General features: G+C 39.8%; 1 protein-coding gene and 1 non-coding gene across 4 annotated transcripts in view; one reads left to right on the top strand and one right to left on the bottom strand.

Moving 5' to 3' along the window:
• The window catches only part of MED16 (mediator complex subunit 16), a 17,906-nt gene extending 13,205 nt beyond the window's left edge, over positions 1 to 4,701 (bottom strand). The window contains exons 1-6 of one of the 3 annotated variants that reach the window (XM_053702827.1): positions 4,659 to 4,701; positions 3,865 to 4,051; positions 3,342 to 3,449; positions 3,045 to 3,214; positions 356 to 787; positions 63 to 168 (exon numbers count right to left, since the gene is read on the bottom strand). In XM_053702827.1, coding sequence (XP_053558802.1) covers positions 63 to 168; positions 356 to 787; positions 3,045 to 3,214; positions 3,342 to 3,449; positions 3,865 to 4,027 — 979 coding nt within the window. In that variant the 5' untranslated portion in view covers positions 4,028 to 4,051; positions 4,659 to 4,701. Of the gene's footprint in view, positions 1 to 62; positions 169 to 355; positions 788 to 3,044; positions 3,215 to 3,341; positions 3,450 to 3,833; positions 4,052 to 4,658 lie in introns of those variants that run through there. The other 2 variants (XM_053702828.1, XM_053702829.1) reach the window with 2 other exon arrangements.
• Positions 4,702 to 4,940: 239 nt separating this feature from the next.
• On the top strand, positions 4,941 to 5,047 carry LOC128650648 (U6 spliceosomal RNA). The gene has a single exon (XR_008400919.1). It is a non-coding gene; the product is annotated as a U6 spliceosomal RNA (small nuclear RNA).
• The last annotated feature ends 7,725 nt before the right edge of the window (positions 5,048 to 12,772 follow it).

Here is a 12,772-nt window from a genome sequence, read left to right as displayed (position 1 = left end):
ATGACAAAAAGGGGAAAGGCACCTAGAATAACCAGAAGGGAAGTGGGGAGATTAGTACCTACCTCCTGGTGAAAGCTGCTGAAAGATGTTATTTAGAGGAAGTCCCTCCTTGCGCAAGGACCAACACTCAACCACACTGGACCACTGGTTGGAGGCACACAGAAGAACCTGTAACAGAGAGAATAAAATTAAGGTTTTGTACTGACACCATAGCTCTCTAAAGCCCTGTGTGTATACTACTCATGCATCTTGCAAAGCCATACAAACAACTCCAGCTTTACACAAAAGGCTAAAATGCATTACTTATCTGTGTTTCTAAATAAACATACACTTTCCAGATCCCTTCTCCCCTCACCTGTTCAGACATGTCTCGGGCAAGGAATTTGAGGTGCGTCACAGCAGGGAACTTGTCTTTGCGTGCAGGGTCCGTTGTACACCGCATAAAAAGTGAAGGAAGTATCTCAGTATCAATCTTGCACTTCTCACTAACCACTGACACACAAACCTTGTAGAATTGCACAGGGGAAGTACTGCTCCCATCGCATGTAGCCACCACAATGTTCCCCCCGCCTGTGAATGCAATGTCTGCCAAAGCCACACGACAACGCAGCCGACACAAGCTTTCCGTGGCTGTCAGTACTTGCCCATTTGGCTTCAGCAGAGAAACAGTAACCAGGCCACTAATAGTCACTGCGATCCAACCCTCCATTGGTTTCCCACCAAACAGAGTTAATGATGGGGAGAATTTCACACGGGAGAATTTCTCTCCAAAACTGGAAACCCCTGACTGAAATTGAAAAATCGAGATAGATATATTTGAATTAGAAGACATATCAGAACAATTATCAAAACAAATAACTAGAGATAAATCAAAACAATAATGACAGCCATAACAGAAACATGTATTTAGCCCTTTAAAGGGACAGTCTACTTGAAAATGGTTATTGTGTAAAAAGATAATCCCTTTATAACCCATTCCCAGTTTTGCATAACCAACACAGTTATATTAATATGCTTTACACCTCTGTGATTGATTACCCTGTATCTAAGCCTCTGCAGGCTGCCACTTATCTAATTGCTTTTTACAACCTTGCACTTTAGCCAACAAGTGCCAACTCATGTATAACTTCACAGGATAGAGCCCAATGTTATCTATATGGCACACATGAACTAGCACTGTATAGCTGTGAAAAGACTTTAAGGGCTTAGAAATCAGCCTATGAGCCTACACAGATTCAACCTTCAATAAAGAATACCAAAAGAACAAAGCAAATTTCATGATAAAAGTAAATTGGAACGTTGCATGCCCTATCTAACTGAAAGATGAATTTATTTTGACTTTACTGTCCCTTTAATATGCAAGGGAGCCCAAAGACCTTTCAAGCCAAGGCAGTTAATAAGTACTGGCATTACTGAACACATTAAAGGGATATTTTTTTCTTCCACGTATCACACAGAGTATGCAATTTTATGCAACTTTCTAATTTACTCCTATTATCAAGTTTTCTTCATTCTTTTGCTATTTTTATTAGAAAAAGCAGGAATAAAGGCTTAGAAGTCAGACAATTTTTGGTTCAGCACTTGGGTAGTGTTTGCTTATTGGTGGCTACATGCATGATCTATCTGAATCATGAGAAGAAAAAAAAAAATGTGGGTTTCCTATCCCGTTAATGATACAACCAGTCACAGGAGTATGAAAGTCTGAGCTGTTCCTACAAGTAGAACCTTCATCTCAGAGGTTTGAATTAGGGATGCACCGAAATTTCGGCCGCAGAAAGTTTCGGCCGAAAATGGCATTTTTTGTTATTTCGGTTTTCTGTTTTTTTTCCTTTTATTTTCGGTAAAATGATTGTGTAGCATATTTCAAATTTGATGCCAGCCTAGAGCTGCTGTTTGAGTTCATTACTTGACTTACTGTTTTGCATATAATAATAGTTTTCTAGGACTATTCTTTATTTTGATAATTGGTAGCAAAACAAAAACGGTTAAATCTGTTTCTTCTAAATAAAGAATAATACTAGTGATGCACCAAAATTTGGCCTGCCGAAAATGTGCAATTCCAATTTCGTCCCAAAGTGGACCAAAATGCCTACAAATGTACAGCCCTTCCCTGTACTATTGAGTTACATGTCTATCCTTAGCATAAGGTGAGCAGCACAGAACTGGCATGGTACACAGAGCACACACATAAGTACCACAACATGATGATATCTGAAATCAGCAGAGAAGGAAACCAAAGTTCTGAATAGTGAATATAGTAATCAAAGGGGAGTAAGTAACATGTTTATAAACACTTGATATTATCAGACACAGACCTAAGCACACGCAGTGAATATGTATAAGCCTGATATACAGTGCTCATACATCAACCTCTTGTGCATAGACATTCTATTCGCCTGAGGCAAATATGCGTGCACACTATATATGCATAAGCCCCAAGCTCGCACACAGTTGATACAAATTAGCACCCACCAGACAGTGTATACAAAAAAGCACAGTAACTTTCTATAACCACCTTGCACGTAAGGTTGTAGCTAAGTCCGGGGGTCCTGGTGATAAGTGACAGGCAGACTCCATTTGGGGCTCTGGACATATAATCTGACGGGTCAGTGTGAGACCCGAACCAGGCGGAGATACGATCAGGTGCAGCCACGCCCATCGAACGGATAACCACACCCAAAAACAAAACACATGTCCACCTCGTATTGTTGTCTGGCTATAACCACGCTCTCCCTTATAGAGCTCCAGTTTCACTGCAGATCACGCCCTACGGTACAAGTGACCACATCCATTTGTTGGAGCTTTTCTGCCTACAAACTCTCTCAGCTACACACACACTGTAGTTAAAAAAAAGAAAAAAACAATTTTGGTTTCGTTTCGGTTTTCGGCCAGGGGCCTCCTGTATTTTCGCTATCGGTTTCGGTCCCGAATTTTCATTTCGGTGCATCCCTAGTTTGAATAGGTTGCTATTCCAGCATTGAAGGTATGAAGCAAAAAACTACTGCAATAAGGCAGGGTCAACCAACAATTCCAGTCATGCTCACCTTTTCAACATGTAAAGCTAACTTTACTCCATTGTGCAGCCATGACAAAGCCACTATAGGATCCCCATCAACCTCACTTCCAACTAGACTTTCCCAGCTGTTGGCTAAGTGGTCAGTCATCCCCCAGCACTTGATACACCCATCTGCATCAGCTGAAAGAAGACGGGATCCTGAGGAACCAGAGGAAATGCAACAGTGTTATTTTTTTTTATTTTTTATTGACTTTATACTATTTCTTCCATCAGACTACTCTTTCCTTTTATTCACTGTAGTTACAAAGGTCAACCAATGCCTTACCATAATGATCCCACTCTAAGCTTGTGATGACCTCCTGGTGTCCTGAGCTAATGGAATACACATCCCAGGGATGCTCTGTGTCCAGGATATGAATCATGTGGGTAAGATCTGAAAAACAATTAATACACAACAATGTTGTAAATTTCCACCAGTATACTTTTCTGAGACTGGTGAAAAATCCCAGAAGACTAGAAAGCAATAAGGCTGCACTGAGTTTAGCATTGAGTGGACTTTTAACGTTTTCACATGGTCTTTTAAGCCTCACTAATATTTTTTTAATTAGTTAATAATCCTGATGTCTTGTCACAGGATAAACCCTAATAGAATGGCTATTTAAGACTGTGTAATAGTTCCTTTGAATCTGGCTAAAGATGGGTTGTGTGCAATTGAATAAAGCCAGGCAAAGACTGCAGTTTTAATCTAGGAAATGTGTTTGTACAGTTATATTTGTAAGGTGAGGCAGCCAGTTTGGATTAAATGCCTGGCACAAACCTGTGTGTTGGATTTATGCAGAGGCAGTAACCTGTGTAAGGATATGCAAGATGGGCACCTTTCTCCTCTTCATTCCGCTGATCAGTGGTGAATGCAATTAGATTGCGGCAAGACCAGGCACAGACTAATGGGATTGAAGGGCAGTGACTGGTGCGTGGCCGACGGTCCCACTCGCATATGTATGCTATGTCCATGTTTACAAGGAACTGCCTTTAGGGCTGCAAGGATAAAAGACACAAAGATCAGTCACAGGAAGTGTAATAAAGAAATATATACACTCTGACACAGAAACAGGTGTAGAAAAATAAAATAACTATTAAAAGCTGATATATTTATCAAAAAAAGAGAGCAATATGTAATAAAAAAAATGTTTGAGAGAGGGGTAAAAATGGACTATGGGAATTTGACAGAACAAAACAAATGTATGGAAAAATAAGATTGTGTGAGAGAGATGGGAAAGGAGACAATGTTTGCATGTAAGAAAAAGCTCAGCTCGGTTGGTGTAGAGTCAAGTGACAGACAAGCCCAAGTAATGTGAGAGAACCAGACGGAAACGTGTACACAGCCAGATTTATAGCGCAAATCAATGTGAGCAACTGATGCGTAAACTAACGAGAGACTAGTGATCGGAATTATGAGTGACACGGGACACATAAGTAAAGAAAAAAAGAGAGAGTCGGGAGTAAATTAGATTTTACGATCTGAACAACAGGCGCAAGAATTAGACACCGTAATAAAGAGCAGATTCGCATTTAGATGTTGACATACAATTAATGAACCGATTTTAAAAAGAACTACAGAAAACAAATTTAGTACAATCCTCACCGTGCATTAGCCCTCTTGCCTTCGCGACTATGGGCGCTCTCAGATGACGTCAACTAGTAATTTGCATGTCTAGCTTCCAGCGTGCAATGTGCTCTCGTTTTTTGTAACAAACGAGTGAAGCTTATGAATAAAACAAGAAAAGAGATGATAATGAACTGGCAATTTTTATATTTACAAAGAAAAAACTTTCTTGTTTTCATAATAACAAAATAGTTGGTCTCCCTAATATAAAACTATTGCAAAGATTGAGCTATAAAAAGAAGCTGCAAACCTTTTTTAATTGTGCTCGCTTCGGCAGCACATATACTAAAATTGGAACGATACAGAGAAGATTAGCATGGCCCCTGCGCAAGGATGACACGCAAATTCGTGAAGCGTTCCATATTTTGTTACAAAGCTAAAACCAACTGATGTTCTTGACCCCGGTATCATTTTTGCAAATTTAAAGGGACAGTATACACTTATTTTCATATAACTGCATGTAATAGACACTATACAAATCCAGTAGAAAACTGTTTAACCCTTTAAGGACACAGCTTTCAGTTTGCTCAATTGTTTTATGATGGAAAAATTCCATCATATGTCCTTAAGAGGTTAAAAACGGGATGTACTAAAAGGGATGACAAGGGTGAATGATAAAATGGAATGCCCATAGACTTTAATGGGATGTAAAATTAAAAGTGTCAAAGCAACAAAACTATGAGACATATCAACTAGATAGTTACCAGATATGTTCCAAGGGTACAGTAGCATATTGTGAAAGTGAGATTACATCAGATTATAGCTGCTTTCTATGGAATGACAAGGGTGAATGACATAATGGAATGCCCATAGACTAATGGGATTACATTTAAAAGTGCTATAGAAACTAATGGAAGTGGAGGGCCCTCTAGTGGGCCTGTAACAAAATTAAAGGGACAGTCAACACCTGATTTTTTGTTGTTTAAAAAGAAAGATAATCCCTTTATTACCCATTCCCCAGTTTTGCATAACCAACATAGTTATAATAATACACGTTTTACCTCTGTAATTATCTTGTATCTAAGCTTCTGCTGACTGCCCCTTATTTCAGTTCTTTTGACAGACATGCAGTTTAGCCAATCAGTGCTCAGTCCTAGGTCACTTTACGTGCATGAGCTCAATGTTATCTATATGAAACATGTGAACTAATGCCCTCTAGTGTTTTTTTTTTTTTTTTAAATGCCTGGGGCAAATCGAGACAGATGGCTAGCAACTCGGGACAGAGGGACAGACCCCTAAAATCTGGACTGTCCCGCGAAAATCGGGACAGTTGGGGGGTATGCGATATGGAGGCATCCTGCAATACCACTTTACAAGCCTCTGATGCAGAGAGAGCCACTCTGTGGCCCTCTCTGCACCGGTAGCGATGGTGCCAGTGTCCGCCGGGTGTGAGGGTGCGTGCGCGCGCGCATGCACGATGCGCGTGCACATGCACAAGGGGTGAGTGTGAACGTGCATGGGCGTGTGCACGGGGCACACGTGCACGTGCATGGGCGCGTGCACGGGGCACATGTGCACGTGCATGGGCGCGTGCACGCGCGCACATTAGCCACACTGACACCAATGAATGAGGGCAGAAAGGGAGAAAAAGGTAAAAAAAAATTTTTAAATATAAAAGGATCTGGGAGGGGGTGGGGGTATTGTGGGGGCCTGCTACACTACAGTTAAAAATAAAGTTTTTAAGTTAAAAATAAAATTAAAATACTTTTTGGGGGGTTTTTGGGGCCAAACTGGGTACTGGCAGACAGCTGCCAGTACCCAAGATGGCGGTAATTAGGTAGGGGAGAGGGTTAGAGAGCTGGAGGGGGGATCAGGGAGGTTGGGGCTAAGGCAGGGGTCCATCACAGGTAAAATATTTTATTATTTTTATTTAAAAAAAAAAAAAAAAACTTTTATTTAGTACTGGCAGACTTTCTGCCAGTACTTAAGATGGCGGGAACAATTGTGGGGTGGGGGAGGGAAGAGAGCTGTTTGGGAGGGATCAGGGGGTGGGATGTGTCAGGTGGGAGGCTGATCTCTAAAATTAACCCTGCAAGCTCCCTACAAGCTACCTAATTTAACCCCTTCACTGCTGGGTATAATTAACGTGTGGTGCGCAGCAGCATTTAGCGGCCTTCTAATTACCAAAAAGCAACGCCAAAGCCATATAAGTCTGCTATTTCTGAACAAAGGGGATCCGAGAGAAGCTTTTAAAACAATTTCTGCCATAATAGCACAAGCTGTTTGTAAATAATTTCAGTGAGAAACCTAAAATTGTGAAAAATGTAAAGTTTTTTTTTTATTTGCTCGCATTTGGCGGTGAAATGGTGGCATAAAATATACCAAAATGGGCATAGATCAATACTTGGGGTTGTCTACTACACTAAAGCTAAAATTAACCCTACAAGCTCCCTAATTAACCCCTTCACTCCTGGGCATAAAACACGTGTGGTGTGCAGCGGCATTTAGCGGCCTTCTAATTACCAAAAAGCAACCCCAAACCCATATAAGTCTGCTATTTCTGAAAAAAGGGGATCCCAGAGAAGCATTTACAACCATTTGTGCCATAATTGCAGAAGCTGTTTGTAAATAATTTCAGTGGGAAACCTAAAGTTTGTGACAAATTTTGTGAAAAAGTGACCTTTTTTTTTTTATCGCATTTGGCGGTGAAATGGTGGCATGAAATATACCAAAATGGGCCTAGATCAATACTTTGGGTTGTCTTCTAAAAAAAATATATACATGTCAAGGAATATTCAGGTATTCCTGACAGATATCAGGGTTCCAATGTAACTAGTGCTAATTTTGAAAAAAAGTGGTTTGGAAATAGCGAAGTGCTACTTGTATTTATTGCCCCATAAATTGCAAAAAAAGCAAAGAACGTGTAAACATTGGGTATTTCTAAACTCAGGACAAAATTTAGAAACTATTTAGCATGGGTGTTTTTTGGTGATTGTAGATGTGTAACATATTTTGGGGGTCAAAGTTAGAAAAAGTGTGGTTTTTTTCCATTTTTTCCTCATATTTTATTTTTATTTTTTTAGTAAATTATAAGACATGATGAAAATAATGGTATCTTTAGAAAGTCCATTTAATGGCGAGAAAAACGGTATATAATATGTGTGGGTACAGTAAATGAGTAAGAGGAAAATTACAGCTAAACACAAACACTGCAGAAATGTAAAAATAGCCATTGTCATTAAGGGTAAGAAAATTGAAAAATGGTCCGGTCATTAAGGGGTTAAACCTAAAAGGGCATTGCAGCCAAAACTGTAAGTGCATTTGGATTTTAATAGAACTATGTTTTTGCAATACATTTATTTGCTTATATTAAAAGCTATTATTGTGCATGCCATGTTATCTAAATATGATTCATGCAGCATCAACACTTTTTTTTTTTTTTCATTTTAAATGCTTCATTGAAAATAACATAAAAAGGTATAACATACAGATCGGCCAATCAGTCCGTGTAGCAACGCGGTGATCAGCACTTCTTTTTCGGGTTTATCCTTAAGCACAAAACATATCAGTCCCTTAAATTCCTATGTTCTGGTAAGTGAAATGACAATAAAATCATTATGTAAACATTCAGATGGACTCATATATGCAAAACAACAAGTTATCCTTGATAATATAAAATAGTATGAAGCTTTTCGCATATTGTAAAATGTTGTGAGTAGTTATGCTTTGTTATAGGGTGTTATAGAGTTTTATATAGTGCCAGCCAGTGACCGATAGCCCCGGTAGGGCAGAGGTGGGTAGCGTATGTAAAGTACATGAAGAGGGTTGGGAAAGGGGGGGAAAGGTCGTGGGGTAGGCAATCGCCTTAGCCGTCTCGGATAATAAGGGATCCAGTGGATCTCAAATCTTAGCAGCATTCCATCTCATGAGCATCAGTTCGTGTTTATCTATCCTGCCTGTTTTGTAAAAATTGTATCTTTCTAGATCTAACATCACTTCTACCTGCTCCTTCCACTTAGCCAATGTAGGGGTTTGTTGCGTTTTCCACCTTTGTGGAATTAGTATTTTAGCACTATTAATCATGATATATAACAATGCTGTCTTGGTGTCATCTTTAAGATTTGGGATTTTGTGAAAAAGCAAAATACCTGGGGATTTATGGAGTTGGGAGGCTAGTGTTTTATTTATGTATGATATGACGTCTTCCCAGAATGTGCCTAGCTTGGGGCAAAGCCACCAGATGTGTAGTAGTCCTGCTAACTCATCACAATCTCGCCAGCATTTGTCGTTGGCATGCTTATATATTTTTTTGAGTCTTACTGGGGTTAGGTACCAACGAGAGAGGAACTTGTAGTTCATCTCCTGGACCCTTGCAGAGATCGATGCCTTTTTGTGGTGAATAAAAATGGTGTGCCATTCTTTGACAGTGATTCCGTTTTCTAATTCTGATTGCCATTTGAGGCAATAAGAAGGGAGTGACTCAGGGCCTGTGTCCAATAAGATCTCATATACTATTGAAATTATGTGTCTGGGGGGGACAGGGGCCGCGCATAATGTCTCCAATCTTGTGACTTTGTCTGTGCTTATCCAGGTAGTGGGATATTTGCATGTGTGTAAGCCAATTAAGTGTGAGGCCCTCTTTGCTCTCATATATCTGCTGAGCCGAGACTAACTTTCCTTGGTCTGTGATATTTTTCCAGGTGTGTTTGGGGAGTTTTGGAGCATAGGTTGAGGAGAATTTTAGTGGGGGGAGGGACATTATTTCTGGATTATTTTGTAGAGGTGTTAGTGGGGAGGGTCTAGAGGATATATGGGTGCTAGTCGCCAGTAGTTTGTCCCATTGAGAAAATTTTTTGTTAATAAGAGGATAAGTCTGAGTGGAAGTTGGTCTGTGTGCTGGATGCATCCAGCCCAGCCAGCTTAAGTTGTGTACCTGAAAGATGCCCCTGTCAAGTTGTATCCATCGTTTGTCTACAGAGTTGTGACTCCAATCGATTTGCCTCTGTATAATGGTTGTCAGTCTGTACCTCGTTATGTCTGGTACGCCTAAGCCCCCTTTGTCTCTGGGCCTATATAAAGTGTGTCTTGGTACTCTCGGTTTCACCGTGCCCCATATGTATTGCTCTAAGGTCCTTTGTAGCTGGGTTATAAAATTTTTGGGTAGTGGTATTGGTAGAGTCTGAAGGAGGTAAAGAATTCGGGGTAGAACATTCATTTTAATCACGTGGACCCTACCTATCCACAAGATGGGTTTGCTTTTCCAGCAGGATAAATCCCTAACAATGTTGGCTTGTAAAGTCTTATAGTTCTTGATAAACATTTGTCCGAAGTCGCCAGTCAGGATTATCCCTAAATATTTTAATTGAGTTGGTTGTACTCTCAAGGGGCATGTTTGTTTGATCTTCTCTACCACCAAGCTAGGTGTATTCAGTATAAGAATCTCCGATTTGTTCAAGTTTAAGTGAAAATTCGAGTGTTTGCTATATTCTGTGAATGTGTTGAGGATTGGTGTTAACGAGTTTTCTATGTCTGTGATAGTGAGCATGATGTCATCGGCTTACATCGCCACTTTATATTCTGATGTGTTTATTTGAATGCCCTTAATCTGTGGGTGATGTCTAATTTTTTGTGCCAGGATTTCAATGGTGAGAGCAAAAAGAATGGGTGACAGTGGGCAACCCTGCCTAGTGCCATTCTTGATCTCAAATGACTCGGATAGGATCGAGTTCACCTTGACCTTTGCCGTGGGGTCTGAGTACAGTGCGAATATCTTATTTATAAAAACCTGCCCAATGTTCAGCCTCGACAGGGTAGCCCTGAGAAAGTCCCAGTCCACCCTGTCGAAGGCTTTCTCCGCGTCTGTGGAAATCAGAGCAAGTGGAATTTTTTTTTTTTTTTATTATAAATATTTTTTTTTTATTGAGGATGAAGCAATACAACAGGTGTCACAACGCAGGTGACTAAAAAAATGTACATATATGCAAACATTATATTGTTGTAATGACATAGTAGATATAGCTGTTGATGAGAATGCAGATCATATAAATCAAGCATATCAAGCATGAAATAAAATATCTACCGCATAAACCTCATTTTTAACTATTTTGAATAAGAATATAAACCTCATTTTTAAATAGTGTGAACAGACTGAAAACACAGGGGCAAACTAGTACTTCAGTACTATCAATTAACTCAACTTTCTAGGGACTTCATAAAGTCAGTTTAGGAATCATCTCCTATAAGGATTTCAATTTTCACCTAGAGGATGATGAGAAAAGCAGATATTGAACAGATGAACAAAGAAAAATCAGAATAAAACACTAAAGACCAACTATTCAGTTCAGACAATATAGTAGGTGTCTTATAGGTTTGAACCGAGTGTATCAGTATTAATCAGGTGAGGTTTTAAATACTTTACCAGGTATGGTGAACCGCAGGATCACCAAGAGGAGAAGTGTATCTAAATACGAAACTGACTTCTCCAGTCCCCGTAAAAGGGGATTAGCTTAATAAATAAGCTCCAAAAAGAGGGGGGGCGGAGCCTAGTAGTATAAAAACATACTAGAAGAGAGAAAATTAACAACTAACCTAATTAAGTGAGCTGATGAGAGCTTAGGCATAAACAATTAAGGGCTATCAGTTTTGCTCTTGGGAAAGATGACTAGTTATAAAGGGTCTGCTGTTTCATCAACATTCTCACTTATATGGACTGGGAGCATAAATGTAGTTATATCAGGACCAGGTTAAATGTGAGTTTATAGACTGCTCTTGTGCCTTTCAGGACCATATCCCTCGGGTACGGGCCCTATACCCAAAGGTTGGTGTATAAGTTATGGCGAAAACTTGTGTATGTCCTTATAAAAGGTCGCTCTTAGATCCTAAACTACGGTCATCATATTGCCTTCTATCTGGTAGGAAGAGGTTTATAAGTATATTGACCCTGTCTTTACACTCATAGCTACATTCATGTTCTTTAATAATGACTATCCAGGGAGTAGCTCAGGCAAACAGTTGTGAAACTAGGCCATAGATGTTGCTTAATACCATACAGGCTAAACATCCTTTTCCAAACCCTAAGTGAGAAAACATAAGGCCTGTGAAGGACTGATATTAGGGTTATCTGCAAATATTGATTAATATATATAACTGTTATCCTGAAGGAGCTGCATAATGTTAAAGGGGCTTTATAATGTTAAAGGAGCTATATAATGTTAAAGAGGCTGTATGCTGTAAACCATTAACAAAAACCGCATATAGCTATAAAAAAAGATGATAGTGTTACATATTAAAGCGTAGCGTCTCAGAGCAAGTGGAATTTTGTTGTTTTGTGTATGGGCTATGAGTTGCAGTACTTTTAGGGTGTTATCCCTAGCCTCCCTGCCTGGGATGAATCCCACCTGGTCTGAGGAGACCACCGAGCCAATAAGAGGATTGAGCCTATCTGCAAGGACTTTTGCGAATATTTTCACGTCCGTGTTTAGTAAAGCTATGGGGCGAAAGTTTTGTGGCGCGTCTGGCGTCTTGCCAGGTTTTGGCAGAACAGCTATATGAGCCTCTAGCATTGGTCTGCTAAACCCCCCAGATTCTTCTAATTAATTAAATAATGTTTTTAGTTTGGGTACTAGTATGGGCTCCATAGCCATCGGGCCCTGGGCTCTTGCCTGGAGGCAGGTTATGTATTGCCTGTAGGATCTCTTTACATTCGATTGGGGAGTCAAGTCTCTGTGATTGCTCGTCTGTTATATTGGGGATCTCAATTTGGTCTTGGGCGGACGCCCCCAACAGGTTATAAAGTGAGGCATAGTAAGTTCGAAAGGTTTTTGCTATAGATATACTGTCCCGCTAAGCCTGTCCTGAACTGGTTTTGATTGTGTGAATATGTTGTTTGAGTTGTTTGTGCCGGGGTGCCCTAGCCAGGAGCCTGCCTGATTTATTCCCATGTTTGTAGTAGCGTTGTTGTAAAATGAAAGCTTGCTTTTGTTGTTTATATTGTAAATATTTGTTAAGTTCTTTTCTAATATCTGTGAGTTTTGCTAATAGGGCCATATCGTCAGGTGTGGTTTTATGGGCACGTTCAAGCATTTGTAATTCCTTAATGAGAGAGTCATATGTTAATCTAGCTAATGAGCATACAAACTCCGTTTTTTTTAGTA

This window comes from Bombina bombina, chromosome 2, assembly GCF_027579735.1.
Source record: "Bombina bombina isolate aBomBom1 chromosome 2, aBomBom1.pri, whole genome shotgun sequence".
Lineage (NCBI taxonomy): Eukaryota > Metazoa > Chordata > Amphibia > Anura > Bombinatoridae > Bombina > Bombina bombina.
This window is presented reverse-complemented; position numbering and strand designations above follow the sequence as displayed.